The sequence below is a fragment of the Dromiciops gliroides genome, chromosome 6 (assembly GCF_019393635.1).
Source record: "Dromiciops gliroides isolate mDroGli1 chromosome 6, mDroGli1.pri, whole genome shotgun sequence".
Taxonomy (NCBI): Eukaryota; Metazoa; Chordata; class Mammalia; order Microbiotheria; family Microbiotheriidae; genus Dromiciops; species Dromiciops gliroides.
This window is the reverse complement of record NC_057866.1, coordinates 20,831,203-20,854,972: the sequence shown is the minus strand read 5'-3', so window position 1 is coordinate 20,854,972 and position 23,770 is coordinate 20,831,203. Positions and strand designations below refer to the sequence as shown.

General features: G+C 34.7%; 1 protein-coding gene across 1 annotated transcript; it reads left to right on the top strand.

Moving 5' to 3' along the window:
* Window positions 1–12,639: 12,639 nt before the first annotated feature.
* Window positions 12,640–13,572, top strand: LOC122731141 (olfactory receptor 4C15-like). The gene has a single exon (XM_043971040.1). The coding sequence runs from the start codon at window positions 12,640–12,642 to the stop codon at window positions 13,570–13,572; it is 933 nt and encodes a 310-aa protein (XP_043826975.1).
* Window positions 13,573–23,770: the final 10,198 nt, after the last annotated feature.

Genomic DNA, 23,770 nt, shown 5'->3' with positions numbered 1-23,770 from the left:
AAGTATAGATTGAGCATTCTAGACATGAGGGTAAGGAAACAAGTGACAAGAAAGAGGGTAGAGGAAAACAACAATGTATGTATGGTTCCACTTGGTTTTCCATAATTTTGAATTCCTCCACTTGTATATTTTCCCCTCTCTTTATGCATCCAGTCTACTTCTATCTTTTTTTTCATCTTTTGCAATTAGCTGAGTATTTTTATTTGTATTTCACCTGTTGGTTGTCTGTTAGCAATCTTCCTCCATAAATCAATCAACATTTATTAAGCACCTACTAAGCGCCAGTCACTATGAAACTCCTTTTGAGAAAACCCTTTCTCTAATAATGCTTCCTTCAATCCCTGATGAATTTATGACTTTGCTGATGCCCTCTCCTAAAATGGATACTTCCTATTCTCTTTTTCTGCTTTCTTTATATGTTGTCTTTTTCCTAATGGAATTTAAATTCCTTGGTGACTATCTTTCTTTGTGCTTGCATTTGGATTCCCAGTGTTAATCGCAATGCCTAGCACATAGTAAGTATTTAATGGTCTTTATCTATCTTTCTATCTATCTATCCACCCATCTATCTATCTATCTATCTATCTATCTATCTATCTATCTATCTATCTATCTATCTATCTATCTATCTATCTATCTAAACTATAGCTATCTCAAATCTATGCACTATCTTTTTTTTGGTGGGGGGACAGGGCAATGAGGGTTAACTGACTTGCCCAGGGGCACACAACTAGTAAGTGTCAAGTGTCTGAGGCTGGAATTGAACTCAGGTCCTCCTGAATCCATGGCCAGTGCTCTATCTACTGCACCACCTAGCTACTCCCCACTATCTTTTTAATCTATCATTTCTGTACCCAGCTAACCTGTCATCTGTCAACCTATGTACTGCTCTCTATCTACCTGTCTTTTTAGAAATCTAATATGTGGTTGTTAATAGTTTCCTGTGACCATAATAAGGTATTGTCTCACAATATGTATATGAACTGATGATTAATACTAGTTCACTTAACTTCTCAACTGTTCTTTTCTTGTGGTTTCTAATAAATATGATTCCCAATTTATGGATTGAGACAAAGGTAACTGTGGTGAAGTATTTTATTCTGGTCCTTAGGGAGTGTAATCTTTTCTTTCAAGATAAGAATGTTTTCTTTCAAGTCAATATTTTAAAGGATGATTGTTTTCTCCTAAATCCTGTGCAGAACAATAACCAGGCCAAGACAAAGGAAGTTTTAGCCCAGGGTTGCAACTCTGATTAAGTTGAGAGAATTTATATGTTTACCTCACCGTAGAAGAAACTAGGGAGCCTAACATCTAATTAACACAAATAATTAAATCAGGAAACAAGCAGATTGCCAGCTTCCTTTACCTTGTAGTCACTTCACAGTGGAGTTTCTCACCAGAATAGACCCATCATAATAAATAGACTTTCTTCTCAAAATGCACATTATTATTATTATTTTTTAAATAAACATTTTTATTTAGTTTGGAGTTCCAAATTCCATCTGTTGAAGGGAACTAAGTGGGGGTCCTTAGGTATTCCTCTTTGTTTTTTTTTTTTGTTTTTTTAAATTCATTTATTTATTTTTGGTGAGGTGATTGGGGTTAAGTGACCTGCCTAGGGTCACACAGCTAATAAGTGTCTGAGGCCAGATTTGAACTCAAGTACTCCTGAATCCCGGGCCGGTGCTTATCCACTGTGCCATCTAGCTGCCCCAAAATGCATGTTATTTTAAAATTTCTCTAGAAGCAATTTCAAAGCATCCTGGGTTTGTTCCTTTAGGAGATATTGATAGATTAGTGTTCTATGGTCTTAGAAAGGACCACTGTCATTTTTGTCATTGCATCCCTAAAGAAAATCATAATGCCTGAAATATACAAGATCATTATCAAAGGTTTGTCAATTTATTGATTGAATGGTCTCTTCACTTTACCATGGTTCACAAGTGATGCCTTTGCTTGCAGACAGCTAACAAGGTGGGGACCCACCACCCACTCAAGTAGCCTATGCCCTTTGGGGGCAGAGTTAGGAAGATGTTGGCTTTCTCTTTCCTAAAACTTACATTTGCCTCTTTGACACTTCTGTCCATTAAATCTGATTCTCTCCCAGTTGACTAATTAGTCAGGCAGAGAGTCATTTATTATATGCCTACTATGTGCCAAGCATATAAGTTCTGAGGATACAAAAAAGGAAAAAGAAACAGTCTCACTTTTGAGTAGCTCACATCCTAATGGGGGAGACAATGTGCAACCAATAAAGTATAACATATATTTATACATTTTGGCTAATCATTAGAGGATATATATTAGAATAAAGAAGGATTAGGAAAGAATTCATGTAGAAGGTGGAGCTTTAAGGAAACCAGGCAGGGCAGCAGGAGGTGATGAGGTGAGAGGGAATTTCAGGCATGGGAGCTAGCCAATGAAAAACCCGAGTTAGGACATGAAATGTGTTATGCTAGTAACAGCAAAGAGGTCAGCATTCATGGGGGAAGAGGGGTTCTATAAGGAGTAAGATAATGGAGGTAATGGAGATTTTGGTGATATAAAAATGTGCTTTGAATGTCAAGGAGCCACTGAGGGGTATTCAATGGGGGATGGTAATGACATGGTTAGACTTCTATTTGGGGAAAATTATTTGACAGATCACCTGTGTGGGGAGAGAATTGTAGCAGGATGAACAACCAGTAGGATACTGATAAAATGGCGGCGGTTTTGGGGAGGGGTGAAGTGATGAGGGCCTGCACCATGAGTGTGACTGTCAGGAGAGAAAAACGTTTATGGGAGAGATGTTTCAAAGCGACAATCAACAGGCCTTGGCAATAGATTGGTTACAGGACTTAGAGAAAGTTTTATTGGTCCATATTTCCCTAGTGAAATTTCTTTAATTTATTTAAAATACGTAATCTGCCACTGCCCCAATCTTAAAAAATCACAGACATACACATGTGTACACACACATTCACAAACATACACACACTAACATACAGATACACATTCACAAAGACTGATATACATGCTTACGCACATATGTGCAAATATATATATATATATATATATATATATATATATATGCACACTCATATATTTAACCTACTTTTCTCCAGTCTTTTAGTATATTACTAGCCCAGGAAGTCCTGGGATACTATTCTGTCTCTTTCTGCTGAATCTGAACTCATTTTTTGAGCTTTGCTTTATTTATCTTTTGAATGGGCATAAAACTCATCCATAAGTACTTATTAGGGAAATTTATGCATCAAAAAGCAATTATTAAGCATTTATTCTATGCTATTTACTATGGGAAGTCAAAGGGATACAAAGAAAGAAAAAAGCAATTCCTGCCTTAATGGATCTCACATCCTAGTGTGGGAAAACTACAGGTAAATAATTAGTTATATAATTATATATAGAAGTAGAAGGGGGACAGCTAGGTGGTGCAGTGGATAGAGCACCAGCCCTGGATTCAGGAGGACCTGAGTTCAAATCTGATCTCAGACACTTGATGCTTACTAGCTGTGTGACCCTGGGCAAGTCACTTAACCCCCATTGCCCTGAAAAACAAAACAAAACAAACAAACAAACAAAAGAAGTAGAAGGTGATTTGAGAATGAATGACCCTAGAAGCTGGTGATGGAGGAGAGCAATGAAGGCCTCTAGCATAAGGGAGGGTACGAGCCGAGATTTGAAGATAATTATGGAAACATGGGCCAGTGGTAAGGAAGAAGATCTCACTTGCATGACCTCTCGGACCAGCCAGCTATATGAAAACTGATTTGCACACCTTCAACCACAATGGAAATGAGACCTATTTTTATTTGTTACATTCTAGTATCTTTGCCAAGAAAATACAAAATGAGGTCACAAAGAGTTGGATATGACTGAAGATGACTTAACAACACCATGGGTAGGGGACATATATAATGTCAGCTAGCTTCATTCTTCATTTCTTCTCTCTTCCACCAGGTGTCACTCTCCAATACTGGCTGACATTTTCACTGAGAAGTGAAATTTTAGAAACGTTGTACACCTCATGTCTTCACAGACCTTTGACACTCACTGTGCTCTAAATGGGTCATGCATCTACTCAAGTTTAGATTGAACCTGAAGTTAGCTTTGAAAAACAACTTCATAATATTGTTTTAAAGCAGGAGACAACATTATTTTTGCAAGAGAAATATAATCCTTGCTATTTCTTCTGAACAAAGCAGCACAGGACAGAGAAAAGAGCACTATATTTGGATTTGTATGTGGATTTGAAACAAGTACCTTTTACATTGGGCAATTTGCTTACCTTCCTCTATGCCTCACTTCTATCTCAGAGTGATGATACTAAATGACCTCTAATGTCATTGACAACTCTAAAGTCCTGAAATCTGTTCCCATTTACCATGTCTGATATATGCATTCCTTTAGATAGTATCTAATTTGTGAAAATCTATGAAGTACTCCCAATAATTCCCTTCCTTAAGAATTTACAAAATCTTGAGTTAATCTTTTACTTATAAGAGTATCTGCAGATTTTTCAACTTGGTCCTCAAGCACAAACTGTCTCATCTAGTCTATCAAATGTTAATTGTTATCTTATCAAAACATCATCCATTTGTAATAATCAGAACAAGCTTTTTGGCATGGTAGTCTTTCATATTTTTACTTAAGGTATTTCATTTCTCTGGAATGCTCCCATCTTTCCTTCTCTTTCACCTCTTTTTGTCCCCTGCCAATCAAGGTTTAAATCATTTTTTAAAAAACAGCAACAAAAAACAATGACCAAAAAAAAAAAAAAAAACCTTTTGCATTGAATATTTCTACAATTAACAGTGATCACTTCTTGGACTGAATTTCTACTCACTGGCTGTATCATTCAATTTTCTAGCTATTCATTCAACAAAATACCTAATCTATACAGAACAATTAATTATATGTTCATGTTGTATATCTATTTCTCAAGTGAGAATGAAAAGTCATTCAAGACAAGGACCTTTTCAACTATTTCTCAACTATCCATCACAGAAACTAAAAATGGAATGGATTTATAGGAAACAATTTACAAATAGTACATACTGGAGGTTACATATATTTATGTCCATATAATGACAGCTGTCCAAGTGGGAAATGACAAGCCACATCATTATCTTTGCCAAGAAAACACCAAATGGGTCACCACTGAAACTACTGAACAACAATGACAATGGCTCCATTCTTTAAGGTAGCTCCACTTAAAAAATGAAAAGCTCAGCAGAGTGAAGAGACAGAGGAGAAGTGATATTTCCCATTAGCTATAGCAAATGTAAACTAAAGGTTTTAAGTTCAAGGAGATATCAAAGGATTAAAGAATGCAAAGTGTGAGTGGGTTGGAGACAATCCACTTCTATGTCTGTTCTACCATTAATGACACCCCACCATGGCACTAGCAATAATCTAACTAAAATGAGAAGCACCATAGCAAGTGTTAAGACAAAAAAAAAACAAAAAAAAAGCACTCATTGGTCATAGAAAGACCTGTCTCTTAATGAGTCCATTTCTGTCCCTCAGCAGGAAACCAGGAATAAGATCCAGAGCTTTGGAGACTTTCGTCTAATGATTGGCCATAATGGATACATTAATTAAACATCAATTGATAAATCAATTATATTTTCTTCATTCTTTTTTCCTGTAATAGCCAGGGTGGGAGTTAGGAGTGGGATGCAAAACAAAATGTGTAACTTACCTAACATTCCTATGTTTAGAACAGTCCAGGTATTCTTGGAAGGGCAGGGTAGTCTATGTCTAGAAGAATTAGAGACAAGTGATCATACATTATGTAATGCTACTTCTTTTTATTAATTAAAAAAGTAAAATCAAATAAAAATATATTTTTTTTGTTTTCACATATGCCATTATGGAAAGGTTATGTGAATGGGGTGAAGTGCAATTTAATAAGTTAGACGATAATCAGGGTCCCTGGTATGGAAGGAAAACAAGACAATTTAAAATTTTCCTAATTCACACTTAAGGTGATATCACATCTCTGCTGAAATTACTGTGGTAACCCACTGCCTCTTATAAAAATGTAAATTCCTTAGCTTGGTTTTTATAATTCTTAAGATTTTGCTCCTATCATCCCTATTTATGCTTGTTTAAGATGACTCCACTTGATGTACTATGCATTGCAGCCAAACTAGAATACATGTGCTTACCTGCACACAGAATTCTTTCATCTGGATTCATGCATTTACACTGGAATTCCTTCCTTCCTTTCTCTGCACCATATCATATCTCCTCTAGGGATAAACTCTATTTTCTTTCCCTACAAAAAACTTTTTTCCTTATCTTCCTCCTCAATCTTGAGTGTTTTCTTCCCTTCCCAAATTGATTTTATTGATATATTATTTGAGGTATTTTTATCTATTTGTATATTTACTGTATATATAACCAAGACTTTTTTGTAGGACATAATGTGTCTTAGAGAATAGGGGCCATATTTCATTTTTCCCTTCCAGCAGTCAATAATAATAATGCCTTGCACATAGTAGGTGCTTGTATTATGAAACAAATCTTATCAACCACAGTGTTTATTTTTCTATGCAGCATTCCCCCCAAATAGAATGCAATATATTTGAGGGCATGTATTGTTCTTGTCGTTGCTACAGCTGCTGCTATTGTAGTTTTAAGTATCTCCAGTGAGTAGCATAGTATCTTGAATATAATAGGTGCCTAATAAATCTGTGCTAAGATGAATTGAATTTTGTAAACTGCCTTAATTAATCTATTTCATAGCAAAGGATGTGTAGGCATAATCTAAGTGAAAATGAAGTCCTACAAAATGAAAATCAGGATCCAGTAAGCCTTTTTATTCTTATAATTTATTTTTTGAGGGGGCAAGGCAATGAGGGTTAAGTGATTTGCCCAGGGTCACACAGGTAGTGTCAAGTGTCTGAGGCTGGATTTGAACTCAGGTCCTCCTGAATCCAGGGCTGGTGCTTTATCCACTGCACCACCTAGCTGCCCTAAGCCTTTTAATTCTTGACAGAGAGTTCTAATAGTCTCTTTCTGAGAGGACTTTGAGGGATAAATTCAGGTTTTTCTAGTCTACATTCTTAATGATCTAAGTTGGCAATGGCTGAATAAAACATAGGAAAGAGTGTTAGTTCCAGAGTCTGAAAACCTGTGTTCTAATCCTACCTTCAATGTTTACTATTTCTGTGATATTGGGCAAATCATTTAATTGCCCTGTGCCTCAGTTCACTCAGCATTTAAATTTGAAGTTTTCATTTGTACACTGCACACATCCCTTCCATATCTAGTTCTAAAATACTATGGGAGGAAAATATATATATTTGCATTTTATTAGCAATTTTATGTAGGGATATCTTTCATTTGTAAAGAAATAGAAATAATTATTTTTGTTTAAGATAGAAGGGATTTCTGGGGCAGCTAGTTGGTGCAGTGGGTAAAGCACTGGCCTTGGATTCAGGAGGACCTGAGTTCTAAGCCAGCCTCAGACACTTGACACTAGCTGTGTGACCCTGGGCAAGTCAGTTAACCCCCACTGCCCTGCAAAAAAAAAAAAACAAAAACAAAACAGAAAAACAAAAAGAATAATGGGATTTCAAGATTGACACTTGAAGGTTTTATACATATACACAAACATGCATATATATGTATTTACATATTATATATAGATTGGGAACATATACATATATATGCTCTGAATCTTTATCTCTATCTCTATTGCTGTCTCTCTATCTCTATAAAACTCACAAGTGCCAATATTGAAATATACACATATACATATAAATATATCTATATGTATGTAAGCTCTGAATCTATCAAGATTTAGTGATTTTGGGAAAAGGAGATTTATAATACATTTAAAAGGAATAGCAAGTTGACATAATAGAAAAAAGACGGAAGAAATCTAAATAGGAAGAGGAAAGTACTGAAAGGAGATCACCATCCCATTTTAGGGTTCATGTACAATAACTTTCCTATAGACAAAGCTAAAGAAAAAAGAAGCCTAAAAGTTAAAAGATTAATTCAAAAGGGACATCGAAGTTCCACAAAGACTGCTTTAAATTTTAGTATGCTGTCTTGACATATCATCTTAGTGGGAGGTTATTTTTCTCCCAAAACCCTTGGAGATTTTGAGAAGTGATTCCACAAGCTCCAAGGAAATCCATTCCAAACTCTAAATATGGAAATCTGATTGTTTTCCCACAAGAGACCATTTAGAGGGCTCACTAGGGGAGAAACAGGGACATTTCTACCCTAAAGGGTCAGAGACAATACTTTTCTCTCTGTTACAGATATTGGAATTGAGAAAAGACCCTCAAACCTTGCTTAGCTACAAAACAGTCATTTTGCAGTCAATCCCAGCAGACATCTGTCATTATAACCTAAAAGGAATGAGATTCATAAATATGTTTCCAGTTTAGTGGCGTGAGGGAAGCCCTCACAGTTGAGAGCTGTACAAGTTTGTCTTTCCCTTAGTTCCCTTGTCAAGTTACATGCAATCATAGCACAGGGCATGGTCAATGCCATAAAAGATTTGGACTATCTATTATTTTTCAATTCCATATGATTTCAGCTTCATATTTTAATTGCATCAAGGTGACCACAGGGTTTTTCCTAGCACTGTGTACCAAGACTGAAAGTATTAGAACACTGGCCCACAAATGGCTGGTGCATTGATTGCTAAAGGACCAAGCTAACTCAATTGGGAAAGATTCATGGACAGAAGGTTGAGCATCAGATTGATTTTACTTTGGCTGCAACAATTCGCAGACTGCCTTCAAAGGTTTCAATCAGCACCATTTAAAGAAGTGTATGATGTTTCAATGAAGTCACAGATTATGGAAGTAAGTATTAAAATTTGATAGACCTTGCAGCCTAGACCAAAAATTCTTAAATTGTGGATTGTGATCCTATATCGAGTCACATAACCAAATGTGGGGGTCACAGAAAATTTGGCAATAGTAAAAGGCTGATTATAATTCTTAAATTAGATAATGTATGATTTTACTTTTTCAGACTTAAAGCATCACACATGTCAGACGCAATTTTATGACATAATCATAATAACACCATGTGTCCTGATGTTATTTTAGCGAGAAAAAGTCACCAATAATGTTAGTGGATAAGACTACATTAAAGTAAGGAGAGAAAATGATGGAAGAGAGAGTCAGAGACACAAAAAGAAAGGCAGAAAGAAAAAAACAGAGAGAAACAGAAAATGCTAAGGGGAAGGTTGTGAAGGCAAGGACTAAGGAAGCATCTAACAAGTGTGCTTTTGTGGCAGATATATGTATGATTAGGGTTTTTTGTAAGATAAGGAATAACTCTATTTTCTGGAGAAACTATGTGGTTTAAAGGTCTCCTGACAAAACTTGTAAATTTTATGATTTTAAATTTAAAAAATAATAAGGACAGGAATGTCAAGGAACATAGGTGAGGCCCCTTGTTAGAGGAGCTTGCAGGATAATTACAATATGTTGTTGCTTATTAAAGAAAACAAAACAAAAACAAAGAAAAAACTCAGAAGCCCTGGGTGCTAATCTTTGCTCCAACGCCAAGGAGTTTTGAGAAATCACAGAAGTTACTTCATCAGCATGAGCTTGTTTCATGTGTTAAAAGAGTGCCATGTATGGTTTGGACCCTCTATTCACCTGTGTTCTGATTCTAAGGGTTATTTAAATGAGTCAGGCATTGCAATTATGAATAAACTCAATTTTGAACTTTTCCAGGAACACTTGTTAATTTTAGCTCCCCTCCTGGGCCAGGTCATAACAATCTATTTTCTCTTATTAAGTAGACATAATTTTATCTCAGCATACTCACAGACTTAGTTTTAAATTAAAAACTAAGAGAGAATAAAAGGTCTAGTGGAAAAAGTGTTAAACAATGGTTTCTACAGAAAGCTGGATGGGAATTTCTCCTTTGACACTTATGGAGGATAGAAGGGATCCACTTGAAAACTGGAAAAGTTCCTTTTGGTCTGGGGTAGGGAGAGCCTGGATGCTTGTCATATTCCTGAGACTCAAGGGGGGATTTTTTGAAATGATGGTGCTGATCTTTGGGATTATCTCTGTCTCCTAGCTCTGGTCAGGTAGTAGTCACACCTAACTTTCCTGCTAGAGAATTTTATCTCCCCTTCTTAGGTGTGTCTGTCCTGATATCTAGTTGGTCAATCTGAACTTGATTCCTCTATGTGTCTGTCCTAGTATCTGTTCATCTTTGGTTTTCCTTCTCACAGGTGAAACTAATTATGATTTATCCTAAGCATCAAGTAAATGTCAAATAGGTGCATGTAAAAGTTTTATAAAAGGAAAATAAAACACAAAAACATATTGACTCTTATGAAATATCCTTTAATTATTTAGGACAAATCTTAAATTCTACAATAAAAATACATAATTAATTTTCATGCATGATTCATTCATTCACAATCTATGTGTGATATTAAGAAAAAGATTTAAATAGCAGTAGATAGTATGTGTACACGTACATACACATGCATGAATATATGGACATGCAAACATGCATGCATGTATACACACAGAGAGATTAAAAATTTGAAAGTCAATTTACTATTGCTGTTTCTTTTGAGCCTCAGAACTACCCTGTGAAGAAGGTGCTATTTTTATCTCAATTATATAGATGAGGAAAGGGATTGAAAGGGATTAAAGCACTTAATGAAGGTTACACATCTACTAAGTGTCTAAGGGTGAATTTTAACTTGGCTTTACCTGAGCATAAGTCCAATACTCTCTTCACAGCCCCACTTAGCTTCCTGGGACTTGAATGGACAGCATATGCATGTATGTATACATGTATGTATGTGTGCATGTATGTATATATGTATTCACTACATATTGTGTATGCACACATATATAGGCATATACAGACACAAATGAATTCATTCATGGGTATATGTCTACATAGCTACATATATGTGGGTATATCTATCTCTATTGCTCTGTCTCTCTATTAGTTTCTCTTTCTAATACACACATATGTATACAGGAAAATTACTTGGAAAATCCAAGTAGTTGTCTGATAATTTGGACTGGTTATGAGCAAGGTGAATCCTACTTTGATTAATGGATTCCATAATTCAGAAGTCATAACTTTGTTCTTCAAAGTGCAAACTGGGCACAGCTAGGTGGCACAGTGGATAAAGCACCAGCCCTGGATTCAGGAGGACCTGAGTTCAAATCTTACCTTAGACACTTACTTACTAGCTGTGTGACCCTGGGCAAGTCATTTAGCCCTCATTGCCCCACAAAAAACAAAAACAAAATCAAAAACAAAAAAAAAGTGCAAAGTGTTAACCACAAGGGAAAGAGTAAGCAAAAAGATATAGGTAGATAGGTACATGCCTTCCTACTCTTAAAGACACTCACCATGGAGAAGTTGAGTAAGAAAAACATGTTGCAGAAGGCACACAGCAACTAATTGGGTCCTTCAATATAATCTATCCAGATGGGGAAATGAGTGCATTATCTTCTCAGAGAAGTCAGTGCAGATGGCAAAATTAGCATTTCTGCTTTGGAGATCTCAACAATAAAACAGCAGTTATTCTTTCTCCTATAGCTATTTCCCCCACATCACAACCTCCAAACACAATTCCTATAGATTCCAGATATCTTCACCTTAAAAATAACTGTAAATCCCTCAGATTGAAGATGAAACATGAAAGTATGTTTTGCAGTAAATATTCTCACATAAGATACTAATAATGACTCAGATCATTGTATATTTGTTTTTATGGAAAATGAGGTCAGAGAAGATGGGGCAAAACTTGGACCAAATATTTATTGATGTAAGCTCCCCAAAAGTTTTTGTGCTCAGACCCCTTCCACTTGTCCTTCCTGACCCTTTCTTTCTACTGTTAAATGTTCCTCAACCTCTCTTACCTGGCTAGACAGTATTATCACGTTACTCTCAAGCTGCTCAGATTTCTCAGAGGGTCCACACATCTACTCTCCATAGCAATGTTCCTAGGTATAAATCACCTTTTTGAGAGCTGAAAATATAAAAGAATTCACATTTGTATTTGCTTTTCAAATTCTACCTCTATGCAACCTCCATTACATCTATGTATTAAACAAAAGCCTAAGCTGCCACCCCACCTCTCACTTCTCTTTCCTCGACATTCTATCAAATATCCATGAATTTATAGCTCTTCATGTCTATATAAAATAAAAATATAACAGAGAAAACCACATAGGCATATGTTTTCTTTGATCCCTTCACTCTTTTAGTGAATGACAGCATAGATGTGCATGTGTTTGCCAGGAATGTTAAAGAAAATATCTTTAAAAGGTCTTTTGAAAGTGAATGTTTCAAATGCTAGGTAGGTCTGATAATAAGAAAAGACTCTCTCTCTCTCTCTCTCTCTCTCTCTCTCTCTCTCTCTCTCTCTCTCTCTCTCTCTCTCTCTCTCTCTCTCTGTCCAGGTACTCTGTGATCATCAAGACACCTAATTATGGGGGCAGCTAGGTGGCACTGTGGATAGAGCACCGGCCCTGGAGTCAGGAGTACCTGAGTTCAAATCCGACCTCAGACACTTAATATTTACTACCTGTGTGACCCTGGGCAAGTCACTTAACCCCAATTGCCTCACTAAAAAAAATAAAAATAAAAATAAAAAGACATCTAATCATGGACAACCAAAGCCATGTGACTGAGTTCATCCTCTTGGGATTTTCACATAATACAGATACTCAGAAAATGCTATTTGTGATATTTCTGTTTTTCTACCTCACAACTCTGGGGGTCAATGTATTTATTGTTATGACCATCATCTGTAGTCCCTCTCTTTTGGGCTCACCCATGTACTTCTTCCTAGCCTTTCTTTCCTTCCTGGATGCCTGCTTCTCTTCTGTCATTTCTCCTAAAGTTATAGTGGATTCCCTCTATGAGACAAAAACGATCTCATTCGGAGGGTGTATGACTCAGCTTTTTGCAGAGCATTTCCTGGCAGGTGTTGAGGTGATCATCCTCTCGGCCATGGCCTATGACCGCTATGTAGCCATCTGCAAGCCTTTGCACTATGTTACCATCATGAACCGACGCCTGTGTTTTCTCCTGGTGGGGGTGGCCTGGGTAGGAGGTTTTCTTCACTCCACTATCCAAATGGTCTTCATTTTCCCATTACCCTTTTGTGGCCCCAATGTGATCGATCACTTTTTCTGTGACTTATATCCTTTGCTGAAACTTGCCTGTACTGACACTCATGCCCTTGGACTTATGGTTGTGGCCAACAGTGGATTGATCTGTATTATAAATTTTTCTCTTTTGCTTGTTTCTTATGGAGTCATCCTGCACTCTCTGAGGACATACAGCACAGACGCACGACGCAAGGCCCTCTCCACCTGCGGCTCCCATATCACAGTTGTTGTCATGTTCTTTGTCCCATGCATATTTGTTTATGTACGGCCTCCTTCTACATTTTCTTTTGACAAAACTGTAGCAATATTTTATACCATAATGACTCCCATGTTAAACCCTTTGATTTACACTTTTAGAAACACTGAAATGAAGAATGCTATGAGGAAGTTTTGGAGTAGAACAACAATTTCTGTTGAAAAATAACGAGTTTGAAATAAATAATATTGTTTTCTGTAGGAAAGAGTCGGGTGGGGGAGGATTTTTCCCAATAATCTAAAAGATAAGGTTCCATATACAACACCTAGCCATATAAGTGTGATTAATTAACCATGAATCATGCATCAAAGAATTTCATATGTGGAAGGCATTTTAGAACACATAATACAGATAAGTGAGCTATTAAAAAAAACATATAATAATCAATGTCCAAACTGTAAAGGATGTCTAAGACAAAACATAGAATTTTAGAGTGGATATTAATAATCAACATCTTCTAAGGTAAGAGTTGAATTTACAAACAAAGAAACAAATAAACAAATATAATTTAATAAAAAGGAAACACGTTGTGACAGAGTTATATGAATTGGAATGTGAAGGCTGGGAATTGAGGGATTCCTATGCAAGTATGTGATAAAGTTGATAAACTCTGAGGTTGCTTCTAATTCTGACATTCTGGGATTCTCTGATATCCAAGACAAATGGATTTTATAGAGGAGAAACCTGAAGCTCTGAACATTGACATAACTTGCAAAGCTTACATAGTCACATGAGAAGTGACCTCAGTCTAGAAGCTAGTACTGCTTGTTGCTGTTGCATCATTTTTTTCAATCTTTAAAAGCTAATTGGACAACCTGGGATTATTTCCTTGCAAGGTGATAACAGGGAAAGGCTACAATCCTAAACACCTATCTACATTTACTATTCATGTTATCAGGGTAGAAAAGCATAAGGTTATATATTAGACATAGAATTCTGGAAGTAAGACTTTTTAAATTACAAAGTCAGTGAGGAGTTGAGGTATATTGAATAGATGTAGGGGATGGGTGAAGATTGTTTCTAATAAAGGGAAGTGTGAGCAGGTTATTTTCTGATAGCTTCAAAGAAGTTGATAATTGAGTCTAGGAATCTATTTCATTCTTGACACAGATGTTTATATAAAAGGGAACAAGTAGAAAATAACAAATTAAAAGCTTGTCCCTTTGAGACTCAAAAAATGAGTGCTTTGAAAGGTGAGACATAAATGAAGACCATCATCTCCTTGCATCCTTAATAGCTTTTATCATTTCAACAACCAGTCATTTCTTCCCTTCATTATTTAACCACCAAACAAAACTTAATTGGAAAATTAATTCTAAAGTAATTTACCAAATTATATGATACTTAAATGCCTTAATATACTCATGTCTGCAGCCCCATTGAATCAAAACTAAAGTACTAAAAGGACTTAAATATGTGATAGTTTATTTGTTGTCAGTTACCTTTGATGATTCCTGAGAAATAGCAAAGGTATTCTGGGAATGGTAACAAGTAAAAGCCCCATTTTCAATTAGATAGAAAATAATCTAAATTTAGTCTATTAATCTAGGTTTAATGATGATTTCTAGCAGAAAAACAAAAAAACCCATTATATATCTTATAAAACACATGGCTTATGGACATAGAAAAAGGAAGTCATGATTTAAACCAAAACATTGTAAGTTAAGCAGAAATATATATATATATATATATATATATATATATATATGTATATATATATATACAAACACTAGCTATAGATACAATAATATATATGTACTATTCACTCTCCATATATATCATATTATGTCTATATTATCTATCTGTATTTCATAAATATGCATATATTATACATACATAACATTTGATAAAACATCATCCCAAAATTATTTCATAAAACATAGTCTCAATACCTCAACCAGGAAAGAATAAAATGCAGAAGAAAAAAAAAACATATATATAGATATCATTATTAAATCTCAATATTTTAGTGTCTAAATTTTAAGCATTGCCCCACCAAAATCCTGTAAGATAATGGAGATTTAACCAAGAATTCATTCACCAACTTGAATCTATAGCAAGCATGTGAGGATGGTTAATAAGTATAATTAATAATACTCAAAAAACCCATACCAAACCACATATTCATCTCATTCGATAAAAATGCCTTTGAAAAAGTACATCCACTTATGCTAAAACCTCTATATAATATAGCCATAGAGCAATCTGTTTTATAAAATTCTACAAAGCATCCATATAAAACCAAAAGCAAGTATCGAATATAATGAAGACACACTAGAATTTTCACAGTAAATATCAGGTTAAATCAATGATGTTGACTATTACATTTATAATGTGACTTTTTTTTTCTGGAAATGCTAGGATCTGTAATAAGATGGGAAAATACAATTTTAAAAATATAAAGATAGATGAATAAGTATAAAACTGGTCCTATTTGCTGGTGATAAGATGATGCCCTTCAAAAATCCCAGAGAATAAGCAAAGAAGTTATTTCAAACAATTGTTTCAGCAAAATTCCAGGCTACAAGAATAGATCTTCAAATATCAACTGCATTTCTGTATGACAATAACAAAATCCATGAAGCAATGATAGAAAAGGAAAAGCTATTCCACAAAAATAAAGGATGCGCAAAGCATTTGGAGATTTTTTATACTAAAACACATGCATAAAATTTCTAGATTCAATTGGGGGGTGATTTAAATAGTGGAGTGTTTAGTATTCATGACTAATGAAGCATGCTAATAAAATGTGTATGAAAGTACCACCAAAGTTAATTTATACTTTTAATATTATAGCTGCTTAGGGGCAGCTAGGTGGCACAGCGGATAGAGCACCGGCCCTGGAGTCAGGAGTACCTGAGTTCAAATCCGGCCTCAGACACTAACTAGCTGTGTGACCCTGGGAAAGTCACTTAACCCCAATTGGCTCACATTAATATATATATATATATATATATATATATATATATATATATATATATATATATATATATATATATATAAATACCAGCTTAATTACCAAGAGGATATTTTATAAAGTTTGATAAAATGATAAAATTAATTTTGGACAAAAAACAAACAAAAAAAACAAAAGATCAAGGGTATTAAGAAATCTGAAGCAAAGGTTAAGGATGAAGGTGAAATAGCACTTCCAGAATTCAAACTGTATTATAAAACATCATTCATAAAAATGATATTATATGACTAAAAATACCTAAGAGGAATGACAAGAGAGAATTTGAAATAATAGAAATCAATAGCTCAGTGCTAAAGAAATCAAAAAAAGAAAAAGTAAAGCCCTAGGAAAGAACTTGAAATTGATTTTAAAAAATCTAGAGAAATTAGGGGGAAAAAGTCTTTCAAAAATAGTTCTGTGCAACATCTTACACCACATTCCATAATGTATTTTATTTTGTTTTATTATTATTATTTTGCAGGGCAATGAGGATAAAGTGACTTGTCCAGGGTCACACAGCTACTAAGTGTCAAGTGTCTGAGGTCTGATTTGAACTCAGGTCCTCCTGAATCCAGGATCAGTGCTTTATCTACCGTGCCACCTAGCTGCCCTCTCCATAACATATTTTACATTCTTATCAGCTCCTAATATTAAGGCCATGCTATTGAATTAATTAATTAATTAATTAAAAATAAATTTTAAAAAAGGAATAAGGCCACGTACTTCACAAAGCTATGGATACAAAACATATTTTAACCAGACAAGGCATAGACATAATTACAAAATATAAAATATACAAGTTTAATGACATGAAATTAGAACATTTCTGCACAGGCAAAATTAATGCACTTAGAATAAGAAGGGAAGTTGTCGAATGGGAAAATAATCTATTAAATATCTCGATAAATGTTGGTTATTCAAGATATATAAATAGATATACATAACTAATTGCCATTCTCTAATAAACATGTGTTTAAAGCATAGGAAGACAATTTTCAAAAGAATTCTCTTGTATTAACAACTGGAAGAATGTTTCCACTCAGTAACAAAAAGAAAAATTTGAATAAAATAAAATCTTTTGTGTTACCTAATGCCCTAAAAGTTAAAAAAAATATGATTACAAATGCAATAATCAATGTAGATGGTGTTTAAGATGATCACACTGAAATATTGCTGAGGGAACAGTGAATTAATGCAATCATTTTGGGAAAGCAGTTTATGATAATACTCATAAACAGGGTAGAGCCAAGATGATTAAGTAGAGGAAGCACTATAACCCTGGAACAAATCAAAACCAATTATGGAATGGCAGAGTCAACAAAAGGTCAGATTAAGATATTTTTCAACCCAGAAAAATTTAGGAAGTTGGAAGGAGAGGTCAGAAAGATTTGGATCATGGCCAGCCCAGAGTCCAAGTGGCAGAAACAGTGGCTCTGGGCCTTGAAGGCAGTGACAGCAGCAGCAGCAGCTTTAGAACTTTCAGGCAAATGATGGTTAGGATGTCAGAGAATTAATTAGAAAGAGATTACAGGGAACCAATGTGGTAGACACACCCACGCCCACCCACACCCACAAATAATGTAGAAAACATAATTTCAAATAATAAAATTATACAAAGGTAAAAGAGATATAAAACTTGATGAAAAGACCTCTTTAAAAAGCAGAATTGGACAAATGTAAAAAAAGACCAGAGATGATTAGAAAATTTGACTTTCAAGTACAAGACTCCAGAGAAGTATAAAAATGTAGTCATGAAAAAGAAATCAAAAGGGACTTAATAAGATTAAGCTATTTTCTGTTAAGGGGTCCCCTGCACATTTTATTTTGGAGTTGCCATATTTTCCAAATACACTGCATCCAGAGTATTCCAGTGACCCTGAAAGTGTCAAGGATGAAGCCCTCCCCCCCACCATGATTAGTTATTTGAACTCCAAGTTGGAATTCCTGTGTGTCCTTGGGCATCAAGACAGGGTCTAATTTGTCTTCACTAGAATGGGAAAATGCTTGTGCAACTGGAACACTTGTAGATAAGGAGATCCACATATATTCATAGTTTTGTAGTTCCCAAGGGAAAAGAATAAAACTTTTACCATCTTAATTATTCATTATTTCTTCTCTGCCACTCCCATTTAGGTGGAGATTTCTGTTCTCCTTTATTTCTTGCAATTTCATAAATATGCAAGTTTCTGTTTGGATTACGAACTTTGCAAAATCTTAGGGTTCCACCTGCATGTTCATTTATCATGTAATAAAACTAATTTTTCATGTAAGTTTTGTGAAGTTGTGATTGCTAGTTGGTATAACATATTTAAGTAGGAAGAAGATATATGTAAGAACTTTATTATTATTATTATTATTATTATTATTATTATTATTATTATTATTATTATTATGGAAGTTAGAAGGACTCTACATAGACAGAGGACACAGGAGTGAGTCATTTATGTTGGGATGATCAAAAAATTGGATGGGTGAGAAAGAAGGAAAAAGGGGGAATGGAATGGAAGAATTGGGAAAATGATTTCACAGAAAAGAGATATAAAAGGGAGAGCTTTTAGAGTGAAAAGAAAAATGGTGGAGGTGGAGCTGGTTATGACTGAACATCACTTTTATCTGAATTGGTTCATAGAGGAAAGAATATGTATACATACTCAACTGGGTATAGACATCTATCTTACCCAACAGGGTAAGGGATAAGAGAAAGGGGGAGGACTATGAAAGAGAGGGCAGATTAATGGAGGTAGTGGCCAAAAGCAAAAGCTATGAAAAAGACAGAGACCGACAGAGATAGACAGAGATAGAGAGACAGAGACAGAGAAAGAGACAGAGAAAGATGGAGAGAAGGAGACAGAGACAGAGAAAGAGAGAGACAGAGTCACAAAGACAGAGACAGAGAAAGAGAGACAGAGAGAGAGCATGGGGGGGTAAAAATGAAAAATAGTATTGAATACAGAGAAATGAACATGTGAAATGTAAATAGGATGACTTCACCCAAAATATAGAAGTGGATAGCAGAATTAATGAGAAACCAGAATACAATATGTTATTTATAAGAAACATACATGAACAAAGATATATAAATAGTTACAATAAGGGAAGATGTGGAGCAGACTCTAATATGCTTCATCTGAAGTTAAAAAAAAAAAAACCCAGCAGCAACCACAATATTAGACAAAGGAAAAGGAAAAAATAACTGAAAAGAGAACCAGGACACCTACATCTTACTAAAAGTTACCATAGACAAAGAGATAATTTCAAAACTAAGCATATGAGCCAAATAGCATAGTATTCACATTCTTAAAGGAAAAATTATATAAGCTATAGGAGGAAGCAAAAAGGAACATGATAGTAGTGAGGAACTTTAACTTTTCTTTCTCAGAACTCTGTAAATCTAACCATAAAATAAATTTAAAAAGAAGTTAAGGGGATGAATAGAATTTTAGAAAATGTAGATATGATATCTCTCTGAAGAAATCTGAATGGGAATAGAAAGAACTATACCTTTTTTCCAAGCTCTATACTGCACTTCAACAAACATTAACCATGTATTCATGCATAAAATCTCATAAATAAATGCAGAAATCAGAAATGTGAAATGCACTGTTTTCAGAACACATTGCAATGAAATTATATTCAGTAAAGGGTCAGAGAGGAATAGATTGAAAACTAAAAATATTAACAATATTAATAATCTTATACAATCTTTAAGAACAAGGGGGTAAAAAACCCAACAAATCATAGAATCAATCACTAATTTCATTATATAATGACAACAATGAGACAACATATCACAACATATGACATGCAGTAAAAACAGTATATAGGGGAAAATTTAAATCTTTAAATGTGTACCTCACTGAAAGGCAGAAAGAATAAATAAATGAATTAGGCATACAACTAAAAAAATAGAAAAAGAACACATTATAAATCTAAATTAAAGCAAGAAAATAGAAGCCCTAAAAAGAAAAGTGAAATTAATCAATTTGAAAGTTAAAAAAAACACAACACAACAACCCAAACACTGAATTAAAACAAACAAACCATCAAAAACACTAAGAGCCAGTTTTAGGGGGAAAAAAGTAAAATAGACAAATATTTTTTTTTTGAAAAAGAAAGACAAATTGCCAATATTAAAAATGTAAAGTATAAATGTACTACCAATGCAGTTGAAATTAAATCAATTCTTAGGAATCCAATTATATGCCAGTCAGAGTAACAATCTAAGGGAAACAGACGAATATTTGGAAAAATATAAAATATAGTGCTAGCTCAGTTGAATAGATTAAATAAAATGAATGTTTTGTTATCTATCTATGGGTATCTATGCATATGTACACGTGTATAAATACATGCATAGATGCACACATACATATACATATATGTGTGTGTGTATATACATATATATGCATTTTTATAGTCCTTTTTATTTTGCAAAATTCCTTACAAATTTCATCACATTTTCTCTTCACAACAATCCTGAGAGGTAACTGTTAAAGGTGATATTTTATCCCATTTTAGACATGAAAAATGTGAGGCTGAGAAAGTGACTTGCCCAAGGTTTCACTGAAAGCACATTTTTAAGGCTAAATTTGGAATCAGATGTTCTTGAATCTAGATATAGTACTCTGCATAGCACCACCTAGGTGCTCTGGATCTAGCATACAATCCATTGTTTTCTGGCTAGGTAAAAAGAACCAAATATAAAAATCAAGTTAATTAATACATTCAGTCAAATTCAAGGCTACAAAAACCCCTCAAAAGTTAACTGTATTTCTACATAACAATAAGAAAATCCAAAAAGTAATAATTAAAGGAAAATGTTAATTTCAAATAAATATAGTATGTATAAAATAGCTGAAGATTTATTTACCAAAGTACACAAAAGATTTGTATAGATTCAATTTTAAAATGCTCTGTAAAGAATATATTAAATAGAGGAATATTCAGTATTCATAGCCAGACTAGTCCAAAATGATAAAAATGGCAATTCTAATAAAGTTAATTTATCTTTTTAATAATATACCAATTTATTTAACAAGGAGATAATTTATAGACCTTAATAAAATAGTGACAAAATTAAATGAAAAAAAAATCTAGAATATCAAGGGAAATAATGAAAAAAGGTAGAGATGATTGGAAAATAGCACTTCTGGATATCAAATCAGAATTTAAAGCAGCAGTTACCAAAAGTATGAGTTATTAGATTTTGTTTATTTCTTTGTTTGTTTTAAGATTTGGATTGATGTAATAGACTAGATGAAAGAGAATCAGAAACAGAAACAATCAAACTGGAGCTAGAAAAAATCATAAAGCTGTGGGGCCAATCTGTAATAATTTTGTTGTTACATAATCTTACTATTGGCAACTAGCTGGTGCAGTGGATAGAGCACTGGGCTTGGAATCAGGAAGAGTCATCTTCATAAATTCAAATCTGGCCTTAGACACTGTGTGATCCTGAATAAGTCACTTAATTCTCAGTTCCTCATTTGTAAAATGAATTGGAGAAGGAAATGTCAATCCACTCTATTATATTTGATAAGAACACCCAAAATGGAATCAGAAAGTGTCAGACAGGACTGAAAAAAGACTGAACAATAGCAACAACCTTACTTCATCCTTAGTGCATTAAAGTTATCCTTTTACTCACCCTGTTAGACTCTATGAAATCTAGAATTCCCTACAATGGTTATCACAAACCTTTTTATCTCTCCTAAAACCACGTACAACACCCTGTTGCTCACCCTTATAGACAAAAGCCTCACCTCAGACATTGCTGAAAAAAGTGAGGTCCTAGGAGAGGACCTCCTAATTTTCTCCTAATTATCTCACATTACTTAAGTATCTTCCTTTACTACCTTCTCATTATTGATCATCCTCTTCCCTTGGATTAGCTTCCTTTACTAATTTTTCTTGACACTGATCTCTATCCTGGAAACAATAGTATTCCCAATTCTCTATATAAATATAACTTCAAAAGTGTTTCTATCACATGAGTTAATGTTTTAACTATCATATGTAACATGTAGATATTGTTGTTTGTCCTTCATTTCTAAGAGGATCAATAACATCATGGGTGATGCCTTGCCTTGCCTTTCTCTACTGGAGTCATAGAAGTCCAGTGGCAAGGCCAAAGTCAAACTGATTGATGCTGGGCAAGGATGCAGTGGATGACCATGGAAGTTTTGATGTTTGGTCAATATCTAAGTACTCCACAATGCCGGCTTCAGCCACACTCATTATCTTTCAAACCAGTTGTTGTCATATGTTCATCATAACAGGAACAGTCTTCTTATTATTTTACTTAAAATATTGGGGAACTAGTTGTTTCTTTCTAATTTATTGGGGAACTAGTCTGGGATTTCTAAAATATTGCTACTTATAAATTAATGTATATTGCACCCATTTAGGTACTAAGCATTTATTAAATCATATTAAATGTTAGGAAAGAGCTGACCAAGTGACAGTTGATCTAAGCTGAAACCCACTGGGTGCCATATTTCTGAGAGAAAGCACATGGCCTCAAGCCCTACACGACAAACTGAGGAAAGGGCTCACCAACTGACCTCAGGTGCAGACCAAAAGTGAGTTCCAAGATGGCCAGGAGCATCCTCTGTGCTTCACTTTTACCCTCTTTTGATAGAGGCCTGTCTCTACACATTGATTAAAGCTTAATTGGTAAGCATCATTTATTTCCATTTATTGTTGGTGACTTGAGGGTGGTCCATATTAAAATGAGCTGTACTGCAATGACATCAGAGTCTAGTAGAAAGATAGACCTTCTGAGGGCAAAGGCACTTTCAGATAGGTGTGGCTTTAATCTCTTTACTTCCCTGAGCTAGTCACAAAGAGCCTTATTTCTAATGCAACTTTGGGCTGGCTCTCAAAGAGACCAGATAAAGTTCCTGAGCTAAGCTTTCCAGTGGGGGGGGGGTCCCCCCAAAAAACAATTATTTATATTTATTTTCTCACACTATGCTTGGGGTAGATATCCCCCTAACTCACTGAGAGGTTAGATGTCTGTCAGGTACAATCAAACCTGGTTTAGCCTGTTGGCTGAGGTGGTTTTATAATGTGTTGCTGCTGTGCATGCTATAGCTTCTTAGAGTTACAGGTAAGAGTTAGGTGAAGGTAGACACCAAAGTGAATAAGCAGCCCTGAAAAGAGTTATTCAGCCCTTATGCCAGAGTTACTAGTCCTCCATGAATATCATGTATTAGAATGAAACCGAGAAGATTAGCATGATTGCTGAACAACATTACATGCAAATGATATATATGGGTGTGTGTGTGCATGTGTGTGTATGTATATATGTATAGATATACACACACGCACATATATGTGTGTATATATAATGCTAGGTATAGTTGATATAGATATAGATATGTCTGAAGATCATCTAAATGAATATCA